Raw genomic sequence first — 20,917 nt, 5'->3', positions numbered from 1 at the left:
AAATGAAACTGAAACAGAGAAAGAAGAGGAAAAAAAACAGGGCATGTCCCTATATGACTTACCATTTTTAAAATAAGAAACATTTAGTGAAACTGCGGAGTGAAGTTTTCTATAGTTTCTGGCGGATAACACCAATGCTTCATTTGTAATGTTAAATTTACATCTAACAATCACAAATATAGTCCTGAAATTAATAAAAGTCGACGCAATGTGATACTTTGAATTACGCTGTGGTTTTCTGTCGTCATTCGTGGCAAAGTTGACAGATTAAAGATGTTAAAACATAGACTGTAGGGGTTCAAGCCTGTTTATATACAGTCTATGGTTTAAGCCTGGTACTTGAAGGCAACACTTGCCCTTAGCAACCAATGCAGGCGCTCAGTGTACCATAGCAACCATGGAGGGCGAGCTTTCGGTGATGGAGGAAAAAGGCAAAGAGGTCACACAAAAAGAAGAAAAAGAACTCCTTTACAGCCGTGTCGAAGAACTAAAGTAATTTAAATACATTTTCAAGAATACTCTATGGGTAAAAACAGCTCAACCAGGAAGTTTGTTAACCTAAAGCTATCTCTATTAACTTACCTATTTTGTGCAACATGCTAACGTTGACAGCTAAGGCTAGTTCTGTTGTTGAACAATATGGTTATACAGTAGCTAAGTATTACTAAAATATAACCACATCCTAGAACCATTACTTAAAAATAGAGGGTCGGAAATACGCTACATTCTTCAACCTGGGTGAGGTCCCATTGTGACTTACAGTAAAGTTAAAATAGTTTGAGAAGACTTTGAACCCTCTTTGTTAATATGTAGGTGTAGGTTCTCAGTTTAAACAATCAAATTCCTGGGTTCAAGCATTTTCCCGAGCTGACTGAAGTTGTTGTTTCTCACCTCCACTCAGGTGTTCCATTGCAGCTCTCCTGGCAGAGAATAACATGTTTGAACGGTTCATCAGTCGCCTGGATCCACAGGACCTGGTTTCCCAGGCTGGGGGAGAAGGTGCAGGGGCAGCAGGGGCCTCCCATCTGGAGGGTGGGGTAGGTGACACTCAATGACAAGACATACAGCATATGCTACTCATACAAAAGTGGTTTGTAGTTTTATCACAAGTTTCTCACTGGAAATGAACACAGGGAGTACAGGCTTTGTTTATTGTGCACACACACAGAAACATAGAGGCCTAGACTTTGTTTAGAATTACAGCATTATTCTTTCTCAAGGTCACAAAACAGGATTGAGAATTCAAAGCAAAGCCAGAGAGTAAAAACCATATTGCTGCACATCAGCAGCCATTTATATAGTTTCCTGCCCTCAGTCTCAGCATGGCTTAAAATTTACCAGCAAAAATTATGGTTATGATAATGTGTTAAACATATTGGTTTAGATAGGCCAAAGTAATGTTGTTAGTTATTAAAATCCCTTGTAATTACTAGTATGCATTCCTTTCATGCCAATAAAAAAATGAAATGTCAAAAAAACACCTTTGTGCACTGATAGGCCCGCGTGATTTTGTTTATGCTTGTCAGAGCCGTGGGCGGAGGCGGAAGTCACGTTCCTACATATCAGATCGACTCCAGCAGCTGACCTTAGAACAGAAACTTTATGTGGCACAGAGGGAAGTAACAGAGACACAACAAGACCAGGAAAAGCTCAAACAGAGATATGAGAGAATCCAGGACAACTACAAGGTTAGTTTATAGCACACCCTTGCACAAAAAGAAAAAAAAAAGGACACTCACAGTACATTTCTCCTTAGTGATTCTGCTTTTCTTTCCAGGCCTCTCTGGAAGAGGCAGAATTACGTCTTGCAGAGATCAGGAAGGCCAAGAAAGAGTTTGAACGCAGACTGCTCAAACCTATGAAGGAAAACAGATTGGAAATAAAGGAGTCAGAGAAGGTGCTCCAGTACATCCAAGACAAGTTTAAGGTAAAAATCAGTTTCAGGCTGATAACATCACCCTGTGTGAAGCAGTATTTGATTTTTTTTTAACCCAAATATGTTATGTAGTTTTTATAAAATAACTTGTTCCTACATTAGCCTCTCACCCCTAAAATGCTATGTTTAGCATCATTAGCATTCTTTACTTGAACCATTAGCCTGTACAGCCTCTGAGCACTCAGAGATAAATGTCAGGGATTCTAACATGATGTTTCTCTGACTATCTTGTATTTGAATACATCAGCTGTTTCTTCATGCTGGAGCAAATGAGCAAAATAACACATATTATTCATATCCTTTTAATGGGAAGGACAAAGGACTGGGATATTGAGTAACTATTACTATTACTTGCTTTTTTGATTATATCTGCTTCCTGCAGTGCATCATTTTCCTCCCTTTGTCCACATTATCTGCTCTGTTCACAAACACACACACACACACACACACACACACACAATTCAAACAGGTCGCCCAGTTGGAAAAATTAAATCTGAAGAACCAGGCACTAAAGGTCCAGGAGAAGAAGCTCCAGCAGCAGCTTCAACAGAAAAAAGAGACGGGAAAAGCCGAGTACGAGGTAGAGAATGAAACCAAGAATATATACAGACAGGCTAAGAAAGTAGAAAGAAATTCCAGTTCAATTCATTATGTCTCAATAGATTATCAGTTGATTGTGTAGTTTGTGAGTTAAAATGAAAACAAGGGTTGAAAACAAGGGTTAGTTAATTAATTACTTAAAAAATTGACCTGTTAAATGTGGATTTTTATTTGCTTTATTTTTTCTAATTAATAAATGTAACAAAGCATGGTGCTGTGTATCTAGGAATTTTTCCAGGAGTACAGTGAGCAGAGAATCGACAAAAATCTGGATGAACTTCAAGTCAACAGTTTGAAAGTACAACGTGTCCTCAGTTCACACAAGGTGACTCCTTTTAAAGTTGTTTGAGAGAGACAGACAATGTTTCCAGTCTAACTAATTTCAATTCAATTTACAAAATGTGTCGCACATTTTCAGTAAAATTAATCCTCTTCATCTTATCTGTGTGTGTGTGTGTGTGTGTGTGTGTAAAAAGGAGAAGCTACAGAGTGTGACATGGGAGTCTAAAGAGTTGAGCGATGACATCAACAACAGAAAGCAGATGCTGGCAAAAATTGAGGAGGAGATACAGCATGCTGAGGAGGTTTGTGTCTAGTCCAAAAATTTGTCAATGTTAAGAACCTAAGTGAGAGAGATCAATGTGGCCACACACATCAAATTCAGTGACTGATACATGGTTTGGTTACCCAAAAGTAGCAAAAATAATTATCATTAAATTATTGTAGGACAGACTAAAACAATGCAATGAGTTAATATTTCCTTTATTTCTTCTATGAATTGTACTTTGTGTGTTTCCTGCCCTTTAAACTAATTCCCCCTGTGTGTTCTGTCCTCTCTTCCTAACTGTTTCTCTTTTCAGGAACGTTTAAAGGCAGAGGCCCTAAACCAGCACCTGCGCCGCCAGATGTCAGATTATCAGGCTCCTGATATCACTGAGTACATGCACGTCAAGGACAAATACAAGAAGCTGCAGCAGAGCATCCACACTTGGGAGAGGAAGGTTGGGATTGCTGAGGTAAACCAATAGTTTTATCGTCTTTCCCCAAATACAATAAACTCTGTCACCTCCGTTGAAATGGGATGAGATTTTGAAGTGCAATATCTTGTTTTCCACTTTATCATACCACAGCATGTCTCAGTCCAGCTGGGGAGTTGTGTGTGTGTGTGTGTGTGTGTGACAATATCCAGAACAATGAGCTCCCTCTTTTCTGTTTTCACCAGATGGCCTTGAAGACCCACTCTAAAGCCTGGAGCAAACAGAGAGCCACTCTTACTCCTGCAAACAGTGCTGCAGCTGGAGTGAGGTCTGGGGAAGACCAAATCCCAGTAAAGCTCCCATACATAGCAGAACACAACATATAGAGAAGCAGAGAATTGAAAGGCCTGCAGGATTCATTAAAGGATGAATGGTCTGAATGGAATGAATGGGATGAATGGGTGAAGGATGGAAACTTTGCTACAGCTGCAAATGCCTTGTTTCATAATATTACAGTTAGTCAACATTTGATGAGTTGTCATAACAACTTTGATTCTTTCTTGTAATGTTTGTTGGGGAATGTAGAGAGAAAACAATGTGCTGTTGGCTTAGAGGTTCCTCATCCTGTTCATTTTTTTCAGTCATACTTATTATGTATCATTGAATGCCTTTTACCATGCATCATTACAAAGAATGAATTGTGCTGATGTTCTTTAAGTAACAGCCCAAATACAATAAATAATAAAAATAACCTTATACTACAAAGATAGTATACCATGGTTACAGTGTATTCAATCCAATACATACAAGTACCCATACTTCATATGTTTAATGTCTAATATATGTTTCTTTATATATTTAAAATGTGCAGATTTCTGAGCTGAGGTTGAAGTTACTCAATATAAAAAGTGGGGAAAAAATCCACCTCAGACTCGACAAACTATTTTCTTTATTAGAAAGAAATCCTTGGAGGTATAAGCCCTCAAAGAACTCTAAATGTTATGATGTTACATGCCATATATACAGTTATATACATAAAAGTGCAATGTCACAATGGGTAAGCTGTTTATTTATTATTAATTCTGTCATATAACTGTTTGGAAAATGGCATCATTACTTATTCATGTGTCTTCTTCCTGCACTGCATTTCTCAAAAACACAGCATCTGACATGAAAATGCAACAGGACAGGATGTCTGCAGTTCTTCTAAAACATTTTCAAAGGCACTTTCACAAGTACATACTACAGATGTACATAACACCACAGAGTAGCTTAACGCCTACAGATGGCATAACTGAGTCCTACTGTTGATGATGTTACATAGTGACAAAAGCACACATTTTATACAACTGGCTTCATACTGTAGGTGGGACACCTGCATCTCTGGATATTTATTCTACATCACTTGTTCTAAATTGAAGTCATTTCAACCCAGAAACACAACGAATATAACAACAAAGATTATAAAAATAATGAAAGTTAGTAATTCAGAAATCAATTAACTTTTGATTATTATACACACAATATCTGTCAAGTCAAAGATAGTGTAAACCTGCTGTTAGAGAGCATTGCTAATTCATTGCAAACCAAATCTCTTCTAAGTGTTATTATGCTAGTCAAACATCCCCAGGACATGCACCCAATTCTGTTATTTCTACAGTACAGAGGTTACTTTAAAAAGACACATACATAGGGGGTGCAGTCACACAGTTGGAACTCACTGGCACATACAGTTTTATGGGGCTATTGCATTTTGAAATAATCACTTGACCTGGACACATTTGAGCTGACTGACACGGGCTGGTCATTGCTGACTGTGTGAGACTTCCTCCTGTTCCACATGTGCCGTTTTCCCTGTTGCCGCTGACATCAGCCATTTAAAGTGTCATCTTCCACAAATGCAGCAAGTCTGAAGAGGAAGCCTCAGCATCAGTCAGAGAGCGACACAAAAACACACTGTTGGCATTCTCACCTGAACAAAAACAGACTAGAGGGACTAGAAGCAAACTGCTGTTTTGAGACTTTGACAAAGACAAGCAAAGGAAGCAGGGGGAACATGTTAGGAGGCTTTTACACTAACAGTCATTAGGTCCATGGCTACCGGCAGAACTCCCACAGGGCGCTACCTTGAGTCTATACACATCAGTCAATAAAAAGAATGCCTACATCATATATGGAGGATCAACATCCATGCTTTACACTTATACAGCCATGTCTTTGGGTAGATAAAGCCAAGCAAGGCATAAAAAAAAGCTATGGCATGTGGTTCACACTGTATAATGGCCTATGTATTGTATATACTGTAGGTAGGAGATGATTTGTCTTTTCACACTGCTCCCCATAGGTTATACAGATGTAAAGGCATAATTTATTAGGCATATTTTATCCCTTCATCATGAGTTATTGATGCAGGAATTCAAGAATACATTGAAATGTTCAAAGTTTATATAATGAAGTAGTGGTTTTATCCAATAGTCATATCTTGTTCCAGGCAATATGTTCAAATAATTTTGAGCAAATCCAGCAAAGAGGTGATCTTTGTACATATCTGACACACAACTGACAATGGTATGCCTTGCCAAGGAAAGTTGCAGTTTACACGCTAGTGAATCAGTACTACTTATGTATTAACAGAGTACCGTTAGTTACTAAGGGCTCACCAGGCCTGTTATCAGTCCAATCCTCAAACCACGTCTGTCCAGGTAGTCACAGCACCTTTATAATATTCAACAGTTAAAATTAGTTACATCGGAAAAGTCAGTAAGGCCTTTGAAGCAGTTCACAACACCTTCAGGGGGCCTCCTAAGTCCTTCTCATCAAGCTCTGTTTCAGGTTCAGTGGTAAACAGAGGAGCTACATGCACCATGGTTTGTTCAGAGTTACACAGTTCATGACAGTCTGTAAACTACACTAACTAGCATACATTTTCTAAAACCTTGAAGGAAGCCTTTGTGATTTGTTGTTTGAATTTATTTTAGAAAAAGACATATGTTAGATAATATTAACCTAAGCATATTAACACCTAATTGTGCAAGGTTATTGACAGACTGACAAATCTGCCTACATTGTAACTCCTACACCAGCCTGTCAAATCCTGCTAGAGTCCCCTTCAGGATCTCACTTCAGCTTCAAATCACCACAAAGAAATCCAGGTCCAGGTCCATGTATGTTACAAGCTCTTAGATATTATTTGCAGTATATCTATGTAGTCTAGACAATGTTAGCACTTTCCATCCCCCTGGAAGTTGATTTTGTTTTACATCTCTGGTTCCTGTCCTAGAAGTTACATGGTGCAGGACTTGTCCAGAGGATCCTGAGAAGATGCAGCTGGAGGCTGTGGGGCCTGGCTAGACTTGGGGAGAACCATGGGCTTAGGCCTCAAGGCGGGAGGTTTGAGCTGCACCCCCATGCGAGGCGCTACCACGGGCTTGAAGGTGCTCATAGTGTCGCTGGAGGAGCTGGTGCTGCGGCGGATGGGCGGCTCTGTGTTGGCTGTGGACCTCAGCATGACGCCGTGGATGGGGCTGAGGGACTCGCTGGAGCTGGCCGGCGTGGGACCCCCGCCGCTGCTGCCGGAGGTCTGCCGCTGCTCCAGGGTGTCCAGCACCACGTCGGGGGCGTGCTTGGCTGAGCTCTGCCGCTCCAGCTCGCGCAGCTCATTTAGAGCCGTGTTCATGGTTTCTTCTATGTCCTGAAGGAGACAAAGAGAGTGTGAGTAAGAGAGGAGAGAGGATATGGAATGATGATAATGACATAGATGAGTGGAAAATAGGAAGGTTGGAGTTAAAAATTAGAAAAAATTAACAGACAACAAGGAAAAAAAACAAGATGAAAATAAACAGAGAGGACACGAAAGAGAGGAGAAGGTAGAGTTAGGTACATAGGAAACATAAAAAACTATGTTAACAGAAGACCACAGTGACAGTTTTTCAAGAAAACACCAAGCATGCATTATACATGCAGAGAGTTAGTAGAGTATTACTTGGCACTAGTACCTCTCCCTCTGCATGCTAATGACTTTGGATAGCAAAGGAGATGCAGAGATGACAAGATGTGTTCATCTGAGCATGCTCCCAGAAGGCAGACAGACAGCCCAGCACAGTTTAAAGTGCTCTCTGTGACCTCTGCTTTCTAACTGAGGCTCTATACAAGCATCAATTATGGCTCTGCTATTCAAATCAAATTAGAGCCACCACCTTCCTATCAGCAGCGATGCAAGAAATGGATGTGTGTTTCAGCACAAATTATTACCAGTCAGAACTGATATATTCTGCAGGAGCTTTCCATTATCTGACAGAATTTGTATGCTCACAATCAAATCTACAGCAAATATATAGTGATGAGTCCCAGTCTCAGACTATGCTCCCTGCTGTCTGCCTGTGAAGCCAGTCTTTTGCGTGTATTTAGCACTCGGACACAGTTGCAGCCAGAGGAAGCAGAAGACAGGGACTGACTATGTTTTTACAGGGCGGGGCAGGGCTTTGATGGTGGAGGGAGCTGCGGTCGGGTCGCCGCTCGTCCCGCGCTGACCTGTGCGATGCTCTCCGGATCCAGGGGCTTGCCGCCGTGGTGGTGGTGGTGGTGGGCATCACTAAAGCCTGTGTACTGGCCCGAGGAGGTGGAGCGACGGATCGGGGGGCTCTCCATCTTCTTCAGCGACTCGTGGCGGCTAATGTTGGTCAGGCTGCCGTGGCCGGTGCGGCGCCGCCGTTCGGGGCTGTCCATGGGCATGTGGTTGCGACTCCGCAGCATGTCCCGTGGGCTGAAATGGCCTAGGACTGGGGAGCCCATCTCTGGGGTGCCGCCATGTCCGCCATGACCCTGCTGGGAGGCATGCACCATGCAGTGGACATCACTGGGGCGGGCAGGGGGCCGTCGAGACGGTGGCTCTGATCTTTTCCTGTGCCTACTGGGATAGATGAGCGGGATGGAGAGGAGACATCAAATGGAAATATTTATTCATAGCATTACAGCTTTCAACAGAAAAAGGCATCTTCTAACACTTTTAACACATGCTTCACACCCAATCACTGCACTTTTCCTTTTTTAAGTACTGTTATTTTGCCACCTTCTCCACTTCCCAAATGTAGACTTTTTAGCAACTAAGAAAAACAGCCTTGTTTTTGGATTACCTGCTATGTATTCAACAATTTCAGCCCTTGATTGAATATACTCAATATATTTAAGAGCTTCATTTAAAACATAAATTAGATGTGCATGGGTTAATATTACAATACGTAGGCAAGCTGCATTATCTGTTGCCTATAGTGAATCCTCATAAAACTTTTGTCACTCTGGGGGAAAAACAAACAAATATCAGTATTGTTAGAGGAACCCTGATGTCAGTGCCTCTGATAAACTTATTTGGAGAGCAGGTAGAGTGGATCTGGCTGTCAGCCAGAGGAGGGAGGCCTGTGGTTCTTCAGAGCACCAAAACAGGCTCCCTGGGAGAAGCTACAGCTGCTTCAGCAGAGTGGCTTGTCCTCTGTCTGAACCTGGACCAGCACAGGGCCATACACACCTAAATTAACACACACATTTGAAACACAGAGTGAAAGAGCTGAGCATGCATGTACACGTGTCTGATTAGACACACACGCTTGCTGAGTTGTACATGATGTTGCTCCACAGTTAACATCTACTCCCTCAAAGTAGGTGTATTGCTCCATAAAAGGCCAATAGAGCAGCACATCCTCCTCAGTATGGCTCCAATAGGCTCTGCATATTTATGAGTAATAGCTCTAGTCAGAACTTTAATGTTATATCAAAGCAGTCATCATCACTATCAGCACTTGCAGTGTAGCAGCAGGATGACTGAAAGATATTTGGGCATGACTGTTTAATTATGTTTTAATTCCAATCTTTAGAATTTGATAATACTGTTACGTGATATTTATTACATCTCAGACAACCAGATGAAATTATGGTTAAAAAGAGACTATTTTATTATTATGTATTCACTTTTTTCATTTATAAAATGTTTTGCTAAATGGCAAAAACTTGAAATATTAAATCAATAACATCTGAAAGCTGATACATGTCAGATTAACTATTTTAATTGGTCTTCCGTCTGCATTATTGGTTCTTTGTGATGATGAACAATCAGTGAATTACTCATCCTTTAATCACTTCCCAGAAACAAATGGTCTCATTTGAGAGTCTACGTCTGCCTAACAAACGCTGTCTCAGCCGTTATCTTTAAGATTTACAGGCAGCTTCATCACTGTGCTAAGTAAAAAGCAATAACGAGTATGGATATGAAGGACCGGGAGACTCTTGGAGAATGTAATTGCAGATTTTCCCGCATAGCCACTCTGCTGCGGTATCTCCTCAAACCCATCATTTCATCACAGGAAACTACTCATCTACATTAGTCAGAAAGTCAATTCAGACTTATGTAACACTCTGCAAACCCAAACCTGCTCACACACTGCAAAAACACTCTGGGTATGGATGCCGAAAAAATGTAAAAATATGAATTAATGAGCAAAGAAAACTTCCTGACAGCATTAATGGCTGTTAATGACAGGTAAGACACTGAAAAATAAATTCTCAGTGGTTGAGCGGTGCAGGCTCAGTGCCTGATGGGTGAAAAAATATATATTTTTTTCTGACTGCAGTGAGAAATCTGGAATAGTAAACAAGTGCAGGAACCACTGATAACCTGCAGGGGGCACAGTCTACATTCAAAACATAAACCCCCTCTGGGACAGAGTGCACAACAGGCAGTGCAACTTTACTCTGCAAGCTGTCACCACACTGACAGCTCACCCTTTGTTTATTATGGCCTCGGCTACTAATAATGTAAATCGTACGACATTCCATGAGTTCCTCTTCATCAAAACAGAAAGCCGACCAACTGTAGTACTTGTCACTAAAAAAGACATTACTGTTTTGTTTACCGACCTGATATTTTTGTGATGCCTAACTCAACAAGAGGTCTGTCTGGTGAGGGTGTCGGTGATTGAGAACACCAGGAGAGGAAAGAATCTAAATAAAGCTCAGGGTATAAATGATTCAACACTTCTGAGGATTGTCTGAATGGAAGAACAGAAAAGTGAGTGGGAGGGTAGACAGGAGAAAAAGAGAGAGGTGGGGATCACCTGGGAGCTGGTGACAAGTAGAGAGGTATTGTAGGGATTTAGAGGAGGTTCATTAAGGCTGATGTGAAAAAAAGATGATTCATTCAGATATGTTCTTCATCGGCATACAAATACCTGTAAATATAAATATTGCCTCTAGTATGAATCATCAACATTTCAACAGTAAAGTAGGGGGAGTGAGTATGGCTCTGAATAAAATAGCATTTGTTCATGTGTTTGGCAAGAGCCAGTAACAGACGTTTCAAGGTCGCTAACTCCACCAGCAGAACTGCGGCAATGAAGAGAGGAGCAGGAGACAAAATACTGGCTCACTACCAGCAGACGCTGCCAAAGAGACTGAGGTGTGATTGGATATGTGTGTGTCCCCTCTGTGTGTGTGTGTGTGTGTGTGTGTGCCATTTCTCCATGTATGTGTGTATGTGTGTGTGTGTGTGTGTGTGTGTATTCTAGTATGATCTGCTGATGACTAAGCACCAATGTGAAATGGGTATTTAAGACTCATGCTTTACTATGGGAACTGTCTGGTTGCTGGGAATAAAATAGAGTGGGAGAAGTTTATTCCTCCACTGGCAATTAGGCTCAGAGAGGTGGGCTGAGGATATAGACTGACAGGAGGAGGCAGCATATGTAACACTGAAGATTTGGTGTATACTGTGCAACTCTTTCCTGCTTCCCTCAGGAAGACAATCATATAACAGACAAACCAGAGAGATGCCATCAAACTGTTCTTTTTATGAGTTTGCGATGAAGTACAAAGCCGAAGCTAAGCATTATTTTCAGCAACATATAATCTGTATGTATTTACAGTATATAAATCTCTCTAAAAAAAAGTCTGTCCAAGTATCTGAATGAGTGTGATTAACTTGGTCATTTTCTGTCATGCATTGTGACATATTTTCCTTTAGATATTTAGGTCATTAAGTTAAAACTTTCTGTAGACAGAGCTATTCAGCAGTAGTGTGTGTAGTGTGTATCTTTCCTTTCCAAACAGCTCACTGCTGCTGTACAATACAGCCAGACACAAAACCCATATAATCAAGGATTTTTCCTGGAAAAACCCACCAGGAGTATAAAACAGCAGCAATAGTCAAAATTTTGTATCTATATAGATGCCCTAAAAAAAAAAAAAAAAAAAGGAAATTAAATAAAATGTAACTTTAAGCCCCAGTTAGGCCCCACATAGATAGGGTAAGAGAGAGACTTCAATATTGTAGCCTAATATACCACAGTTATCGAGCAGTTTGAAAACCAACCTGCTGATGTAGGCCTCAGAGATCCTGGTGTCAGTGGGTGAGCTGATGTCTTTTCCTGAGCATTTATCCTCCCCAGCGTGGCCGCTGCTGGCCTCGCTGTCAGCCTTCTGACTCAGAGTGTCTGAGAAGTTGTCATCTCTGTGACACAGAGAGAGAGTGACATTGAGACATAGAAAGAGCAAGAGGAAGTGACAGGCAAACCAGCATAAAAAAAATAAAAAATAGAAATCAGCAAATCAGTCGATCTTTCACATTTGCGCTGTTCTTTGATGACAGGATTTGATATCAGTTTCCTGTGTGTCAGCATGTCTCACTCTCTTCCCCAAGGTCCAGAGAGTCAGATGAGTCATATTCCTGGGCCTCTCAGTATTCTGGTGATGCACTGTGGTGGTGACACGCACACACCCACCCACACACAGGCCAGCTGTATGGCTTTCAGTGAGGTGTGTGACTGGATACTGGGTACAGTTGGTGCCTGTCAGGTGGCAGCAATCAGAGGTACTGAGCTGCACTGCTGCCTCTGACGATGTGTTTTAGCAGATATAAAACACTGTGGATGCACTTATTTAGTGTATCCACATGAATGCACACAGAGACAGAGCAAGGACAAGTGCTTCTCTAAAGCAGAGGCAGTGGTAAACAAAATTTACAGACAGACATGAAAAAGTTCAAACACCCCAACAGTAGAGTCTTGAGAAGAGACATCCTGTGCTGAAGTGCTCTCTTAGACATCTCTCTACATGTTTTATTCTGGGCTCTTTTATGGTACAAGAGAAGATCGTAACCCTGTATGCTCTTACACTCCTTACACGCCTGCTCTGCTAAAGTAGAGAGCAGGATGTTACTACACTTGGGGACAACCCGTACAGCTGTAAATTCCCTTGTTCTTTCATTAACTGAGAAGCCACCCCATCAGCAGTGTCCCTCCTGGTGAATTATTGATAGAGGCACACTGATGGGACAGCAACAAGGGAAAGAAGGGAAGAAGAAAGAGGGGAAGGCATTCTAAATGGCCATTTTGTTGGCCAGCTACTAAGTGTGATTGGAGTGATTTTGTTACTGTCCTAACGAGACAGTGAATCCAGTCCATTAAGTACCAACAGTCATCATGGCAGAGTGCATGCTTGTTAGTGCTGAGAGTCAGAGACAGTGACAGAAGGGCTGGTTAAGGACCCTGGAGAGGGTAGGACGCGCCATAGCTGAGTGGGGACGACGGTGGCGGGCAGGACAAACAAGGCTGAAGGTCCTCTATGCATGACCCTACAGTCAACTGATGGCCCGTGGCCTCTTATACAGCAAAGTCAACAAGGACAAGTGTGCTGTTTAACCAAAAGGGATATCATGAGGGAGAAGTGGAGGATTATTATTTAAACCACAGCTCTAACACTGACTGGAGCTGGCACTAGTTTAGCAGCCTGAGGATAAAATAATCAAGATTGTAGAAAGTAAGTGCACCATGAATTTTTTGCTTTAGAGCATTCTCAAAACTTGCACTTGGTAAACCTTAAAGGAATAGTCTGACATTTTGGGAAATGCGTGGATACTCTAGCTTTCTCACTGGTTGCCCGGCCACTGCTCCCAGCCAAGAAACAGCCTGGAACGTAGCTAAAAGCAAAACAGCGATTTGTTGTTTTTACATTTTTTTTACACGGTTTTTGTCTAAATTAAAAAAGAAATAACATGTTAATTTGTGAGCTTAAAAATTAGGGTAGGCAGATGTTGTTACATTTGGACAGAACCAGGTTTCCAGTCTTTGTGCAAAGCTAAGCTAACCGGCTGTAGCATCATATCTAGCATACAGATAGTGGTATTTAATCTTCTAATCAAACTCTCAGCAAGCCAATGAATAAATGTTGAACTATTCCTTTAAAAAACAGCCTGCGGTAATAATTTAGGTCATTAGAGGTGATCTGACTGGTTAGTATTCACTGTGCATACAAACTGCATGATGCAGTTTTTCTGCTTTCATTTAAAACAAGAAAAGACACATCCCATGTGCAATATAAGAGTGTGATGTTTATGATAAGAGTGTAACATGTCTTTACAGTGTTCTCTTCAGTTCTAACATAAGTCTGAATTCAATATACTATCAGTCAGCCTTAATTCATACTCCAATCAGATTGACGTTTAACAGATATGTCTGCATGGTGATACAGTGAATACATATAAAAACACTCACATGTCTTGGACCACTATATACTGGTGTGGCACCAGGCCATCGATTCCATTGTGCCGTCCCTCCCACCAGTCCTCAGATGCCCGCTGATACAGCAGCAGGGAGGCGCCCTTCTTGAAGGACAACTCTCGGGAAGATCGCCCGACATAGTCAAACTTGGCAATGGCTTCAATGGGCTCGCCCTCTGTCAACGGAGAGAGGATTAGACAGGTCAGGTATGTCAGACAGGGCAAAGACATCAAGAAGAGGTGGCTACTATCGCGTGTGCAGACATTTTAATGATTGGTACAAGTGATGCAGTATTATGAAATAAATATCTCAGTCTAGATAGACAATACAGTACATGCACTTCAATACATATCGGCTCTGATGCGAGACAGTCTAATGCTGGCATGTTTATACACGTGGATGCTCACTTAGTGCACATGGTGTTCAAAGTGTGCTGAGCCAGTTTGTTATTTTAGTTGTAGTCAATAGTAACCCAGCTCTACAAGACCAGGCCAGGGCCACAACAAGCCCAGAGGAGCTTTAGCAGGATATTTATAGAAACTGGTGAGAGGAGATCTATATGACTCAGGGGCATGTCAGTCACTGTATGGATCATTAGATTGGGCTGATAACTACTCAATAGCTGTACAAATAGAGCCCTGGATCAGTGACAATGTTTAAACATGAGAAAGACCAGAAAAAGTTATTATAGACAATACTAATAAGTGGTAAATTGAGCAGTTACTATTACACCTTATCACAAGTTTCTTTTTACTGGATTGCACTCTCCCTGTCCACTATTCTCTTAAACCACTGAAAATCAGTCTCATGTTGTTGTTTATCCTGAAGAAGTCGTTTCAACAACAGCTACAGTCGACTCTCCTGCTCAAAAAGGTACATGTCTCCAAACCAATATGCATGCACTACAGCAACACAGGTCTAAAAATAGCTTCTTTATTCCTCCCTCACTCCTACCTCTGCCCTCCTCCCATCTCACTTTCTCACTTTAAGTCAGACAGGGGGTCCCTGGACAGACGTAGCCTCACCCTAACACAGTCTCTCTATATATACACCGGTAGGTAAGGGAACAGAGTAAATGGTTGAAGCTTGTATCGGCCATGAAAAGCCATCATGATATATCTTTCACAGGAGCTTGAAAGTAATTCCCAAATGAGCAGAGAGGCCACGTGAGAGAGGAAATACAGCCATGATCCTGAGCAGAAAGGGGGTTTCTTCATCTCTCTCAGTGTCCTTTTCAACCTCATCTATTTTTATTCTGTTTTTTTCCCCCAACCTTAACTTGCCACCTTTCTTGCATCACTGGGTTGTCAGGATTGACAGGGTGGATGTAATGTGCCTCCAATGAAATGTGACAAGCAGGAATTTACTGTCTGAATTAATTGGGCTGCACTGCAGTGGACAAGGTTGTTAATAAAGTTGACAGCACCCTTATCAGTCTAGGGGATTTCTCTTCATCTCTTTATTTTCTCCATCTCCATCTCTCTCACTTCAACCTATCCATCCATCCTCCTCTAGGTCTATAAATGTTTGTCCAACATCTCTGCCAAAGGCAGACACACACACGAGCGTTGCAGTGACGTGGCTGAAAGCAGCAGGCTAAAAACTCAAATCTCAGTGAGGTAAAGGATCCCCTCTGTCATGTTGTGCAATTATAACTGAGAATCGCTTCAGACTCAACCACCTGAGGTTTGCACACGCGCACACACTCTCTCACACTGCGACTGGAGTTAAAGAAACGTTGAACTGTGAGAGCTGGAGGCCTGTGGTGTAAGAGATACGAACTGTCAGATGTCTTACACACGCCAGTGGAGCGGAGTCGCAGTGGATGTTGCTCTACATCCATGTTCATACATAGAAATAGGGGAGAATAAGCCTGGTATGAGATATGGTTAGGATCAATACAAGAGATTTCTTTTCTTTCTTTTTCTCTTCTATCCACACTTTTCTCTGAAGATAAATATTAATCTAAAGGAGCAGGAGACTCTGTGCTATACTTGGGAGTGGGGAAAACAGTAACTCTCCCTGTACAGTATAACAGCCTGCCCTTTAACATGTGTAAACCAATATATACAGTATGCCTGCTGGGGCACTTGACAACAAGGACATCCTGCTGTACTCTTACAAAGTGATATATAATCAATGTGCCAGTTAGTTCACCTCTGACCTTGTAGCGAATTTACCAGAAGATAGGACATCAATGTATTGATGGTGTGCGAGAAATGCCACTCTGAAAACAGACACTTTATCTCCCTGCATGACAGCCACGGTCCATGAGACTGTCATGTGCATCTGCCCTGAGCAGATATACACTGACACTGGGACAATGTATGGCTCAATACAGCCCCCGTTTGTGCCTTTCAGTTAGTAATATTATTATTGCTTTAATCAGGTGTGAAGAATAGAGGTGGAGGATCAATTGTGTAGGATGACTTATAAGACACATGGTAGATGGTGTAGCGTTAGATGTTTTCTAAAGCCTAGCCACAGCTAGTGCGTCTTGGGTATTCTGATTCTGATTTTCTGTAAATTTTACACCTGGTGAAATCAGAAGGTCGTTTAATAGCACTTGTTCTGAAGGAATGTCCAGAATCCAAGAAGAGTCTTTTAACCCTCAGTCTGCTGCATTAAGAAATTTTTTTTAACCTGGTTCTCAAGTTACGATTGTATTTCCTAATCCAGGAAGCCAGAAATGCCAGAAAAGCCCATGAGTATGTACTAATAAAACAGATAATATTTTTCAGTTTGGTTCACCTTCACCTTCATATTGTGCAACTATCTTTGTTTAGAAAAAAAAGGCGCAAACTAGGAATTGAAAAGTGGTTTCATTGTGGAATATTTTTTCATCCAGAGGGTTAGAAAAGTCTTTGTATTCTGAAAATACATTCTTTGTAAGTGTTGTTAAATGACTTGTGTTTCGTTTTTCAAAGTTTGTTGAGTATATATTTTTCTGGGTGGTTAGCTCTGTGACTCAAATGTAACGAAAATGAGGCACAAACTGAGCATAGGCTTTATAAAAAGATCTAGCATGATGTCATTGACACATATGCCCTCCTCTTCATTTTGTCCTCCAACATCAGAGTCACACTGCTTTACTTTGTGTGTGTGCTGTGTATGTAAATCTGACCGGAGTGCTAACACACTCCAAGGAGGTTGCATCGCTGAGACAAGATTTCCGGACAGTGACTTAGACCAACGTGGAATGACTTTTTATCCTCTCTCTTTGTCTGTCTGCCTCCAGCCTACTTACTTTGAAGACAGAGAGGGGAAACACACTCAGAGCTTTGAGAAGAGAATAAAAATATATCCCTCAGTCTGCAGAGTCGAGTGCTGGTAACTGAACAGGAAAAGAAGTTTGCTTTTGTGTCTGAAATCCAAATGAGGTCATGAGGATTTAAAAATAACTGATGACAATAACTTGACCACAGTTCAAGACTCCACAGGGAGGGACTCTGCGGACATCCTCCCAGTCCGCTAAGAAAAGCTTTTGGAACAAAACCATGGTAGCGAGGGATTTCTGGAAAACATAATCTTCCGTTAATTACTCAAAGAGTTGATCGCTGCCATCTGTGTTTTACAGTGGGAATCCTCACATGTATAAGTTTCCCTTTCTAATCAGACGTCCTCTTTAGTTATAGAGGACGTCCAGATGATGACTTTAATTTGGAAGCGGCAGTGATTAACAGCTGACGTTATGAGGAGATATTAAGCATATTTCCAAACTCTGTCTATGGAGACAGATGATGAATGATGACGGCGAGCCCCTAAAAATTGTCTCTAGGGTGTGAAAAGGAGACAGGATTGGGGCAGTGGTTGTCACCATGGAAACAGGTTTAGGGAAGTCTGTTACCAAGGTAAGATATGAAGACTTAGCTCAACTATAGGTTGATTCTTTTTTGCTCACATTGTCTACATCTGGTCAGCTCTCTGTCAGGGATATTTATCACTTTTTAATGAGCTGAACTTTTATTGTCTTTTTCTGCTTTTTCTCTGAAAGTTAAACACCAATGCCTGATCCTGTCTGATATTTTGGTTTCATGTAACTCAGTCATTGTTTGATTTGGACCAGACCTACTGGTATCCATTCCACTCAAACAAAGGACCACATGTTTGATCACACTACTTGAGTGTATCCCACCCTGGTCTGAAAGACGTCTATCATTTCCTCCAATGTCTACATGAGCCTGGTGTTTTTGTTTTTTTTAAATTTAATTTCTTCATATTTCTCTTGGACACATGGAAATGTAGTTAAATGTAGAGAAAACACAGACCATATAATTTTTGAAAAGCTATTAAAACCTGACACTCTTGACATACTCCATACATGTGCTATTCTTGTACAAATTACTATAACACAGATTTTTCACAGAGTAATGAGAAAAAAAAAATCAAGGGAATTGAAGATTTTAACCCGAGGCTGTAACCCTTCAAAAACAAAATTTCTCTCCCAAGGGGTCCAGTGGGTGAAGACCACCATGGAATTTGCAAATGGGGGATGTGGAGATGTCCCAAAGCCCCAAGGGAAAAGCAGCATTAGAATATGAATGGTTGTCCGTCACTGAGAGCCCAGTTCCCTGGCTCTTCAAGGTTACTGCATTTAACAGGCTGAAAGGCAGGATTAGCTGCAGAGAGCTGGGTTTAACCATCGCAACACCACGGACACGAGGGAGAGCTTGAATCTGGATGAAGTATATGGACGGGACAGCGTGGCATTTTACTTTACACGTGTGTGTAAATGTGACAAGTTCCCGTGCATAGCTTAACAGTTATTTGTGTGATTGTGTATGCAGACATGTTTGTATAGGCACTCACCATCCTCGCTGGTGTGAGTCTCTGTCCCTCCTTCGTTGTCTACCTCCTCGAGGGCTCCATGCTCACTGTAGGGGCTCTCACTGTGGAGACACAATGCAAACCATCAGGGTCACAGCCATGACGGGGGTGAAAGGTCAGAGGTTAAGGGACAGTTTTAAAAACAGGCAAAAACACTGAATTTTTCCCTGTTGTGTGGTTTCACTCCTTTTTCTTTTATTTCCTGAAAAAAAAAAATACTTGTCTACTTGGAATAAACTCCTAATTCTGTTAATAAAAAAAAGGTTACTCCTCAAATCTCAACAGCCAAATATCATTCCAGTGAAGATGAAGAGGAGAATTACAACTAATACGACCTAGAGGAAGTTCAAACAGCGGTCATTGTCAGTATTCTGTGAGAGGCTTAGATTCTCTATCTGTGGTTGGGCCTCTTTCTAAATGGTCTTCTTCTGGCGTCGTGCTGAGGGAGCTGGCAGTAATGCCCAGCACACACACACACACATCTCCACAGATTACCCTTGCCAGGAAGTGAGTGTCTCCTCCCATGCTAACATATCACTAGCCACCTCCTCTTCTGCAAGAAAGGGAGGCAGCCAAGACAACAAATCTCCCCAGGGATTCATGAGCCTCCCTGGTGGGACAAGGTCGTGTGCTGAGATAGGTGATTAGCTCTAGCCAGGGATAAGTCCCTGTCAGGCTGTGGTGATGTGGGGGCATAGAAAAGGAGAAACAGGGACAAATAAAGAGTGGAAGAAACAATTGGTAAGTCCTGCTTGCAGATGTGAAGCTGGCAAAGAGCCTTAAGGTTTGATCTGTTTGACTCCAGTGTGTGCCCTAATCATCCCCTCCCTGTCAGGTGACCTCTTTCTGTTCCCTCCTGCTGTGATGATGGTAATTACAGTGATTGTTTCAGCCTGTCTCACCTAGAAAGCAGTCCACCATGTAAAGCCAGCACTGAAACATGCTCTACCTTGTCAGGTTCCTAAACCACAGACACCTAATTGGTGAGTGTAATTACTCATATCAACTACACTGACATACTACTGACACAGCTGTGGTGCAGAGAGTGCACGCATACCTGCATGTTGAGTGAGTCCCTAATGAAGAGGGTTTGGCTGCGTGCCTTTGTTCCATTCACAGTAAAAAAAAAAAAAAAAAAAAAAAATGGAATGAGGAAACCATTGGCGTCTGTCTGACTCTAAAACCTACATCTCAGTTAGAAAAGCTGTGCAGCTGGATGAAGTGACCTCATCAGAATGCTTTCTTTCTTTTTTTAAAATCCAGGATAACCTACGACTTGACCCTCAGACACCAGTAACAGAGCAGCCCAGTGGCTCCACAGTGTTCTATGTAAGTGAGAGATCACAGGTTGAAAGTTGTGTGTCCTCTTCTGAGCAAGAAACAACCATAAAAATACAACTTTGTGTATTTTCTCATTCCTCACCAATAGTCTCCACCAGCCATGCACTTCTCATAAATGGGCCCATCCAGTTCTTTGGCATCAGGGAAGATGGTCTCATGGTGGATGATGATAGTCTTTATGATCTCATTGACGTGGGCCTGGCAGGACACCTGGTCCTGGCTGTCTGGCGTGGGCATGAGCGTGGGGCCAAAGCATATGGCCAGGTTGTATGGATCCATCATGTTCTCGTCACTGTACTGGGACAAACTGGAGAGGGAAGGAAGGACGGAGAGAGGTAGGAAAAGAGAAAGAAATAGCCAAATGAGAAACATAGCAGTGGATGTTTATAAGCCTTATAAGATATATTTATTGGTTAACATCCATAAACTTACTGGTTGAGGAAGGCGAAGAGGTAGCGCATGACGATGAGGACTGATCTGGGAATGGTCAGGAGGATCTTACGGATGTACAGTGCTCTCTCGTACAGGTTGTCTATTCCTAAAGCAGCCAAAACATGACAGAGGGTATGATGGTAAGAAGAAGACGCTGTAATACAAGAAAAATACTACATTAAATAAGTCAGTTCTGCGGTAGTATGACATCTGGGGTCCATTTTGGTCCGTTCACTTCTCAGATCAAATGCACCTCCTTGCAA

General features: G+C 41.8%; 2 protein-coding genes across 8 annotated transcripts in view; one reads left to right on the top strand and one right to left on the bottom strand.

The window, feature by feature from the left end:
* The first annotated feature begins 2 nt into the window (after window positions 1–2).
* LOC108875269 (coiled-coil domain-containing protein 113) lies at window positions 3–4,991 on the top strand. Its single transcript, XM_018664073.2, has 9 exons — window positions 3–492; window positions 902–1,037; window positions 1,527–1,688; window positions 1,778–1,927; window positions 2,406–2,516; window positions 2,763–2,861; window positions 3,013–3,120; window positions 3,397–3,552; window positions 3,759–4,991. The coding sequence occupies exons 1-9, from the start codon at window positions 398–400 to the stop codon at window positions 3,897–3,899; spliced, it is 1,158 nt and encodes a 385-aa protein (XP_018519589.1). The 5' UTR covers window positions 3–397; the 3' UTR covers window positions 3,900–4,991.
* The window catches only part of srgap1a (SLIT-ROBO Rho GTPase activating protein 1a), a 79,682-nt gene continuing 63,210 nt past the window's right edge, over window positions 4,446–20,917 (bottom strand). For 2 of the 7 annotated variants that reach the window (XM_051073519.1, XM_051073520.1), the window contains exons 16-22: window positions 20,655–20,760; window positions 20,305–20,529; window positions 18,864–18,943; window positions 14,049–14,229; window positions 11,870–12,007; window positions 8,044–8,419; window positions 4,446–7,204 (exon numbers count right to left, since the gene is read on the bottom strand). In XM_051073519.1, the coding sequence (XP_050929476.1) occupies window positions 6,797–7,204; window positions 8,044–8,419; window positions 11,870–12,007; window positions 14,049–14,229; window positions 18,864–18,943; window positions 20,305–20,529; window positions 20,655–20,760 (1,514 nt within the window). In that variant the 3' untranslated portion in view covers window positions 4,446–6,796. Of the gene's footprint in view, window positions 7,205–7,967; window positions 8,423–11,869; window positions 12,008–14,048; window positions 14,230–18,863; window positions 18,944–20,304; window positions 20,530–20,654; window positions 20,761–20,917 lie in introns of those variants that run through there. The other 5 variants (XM_018664067.2, XM_018664068.2, XM_018664069.2 and 2 more) reach the window with 4 other exon arrangements.

This window comes from Lates calcarifer, linkage group LG10 (genome assembly GCF_001640805.2).
Source record: "Lates calcarifer isolate ASB-BC8 linkage group LG10, TLL_Latcal_v3, whole genome shotgun sequence".
Taxonomy (NCBI): domain Eukaryota; kingdom Metazoa; phylum Chordata; class Actinopteri; family Centropomidae; genus Lates; species Lates calcarifer.
This window is presented reverse-complemented; position numbering and strand designations above follow the sequence as displayed.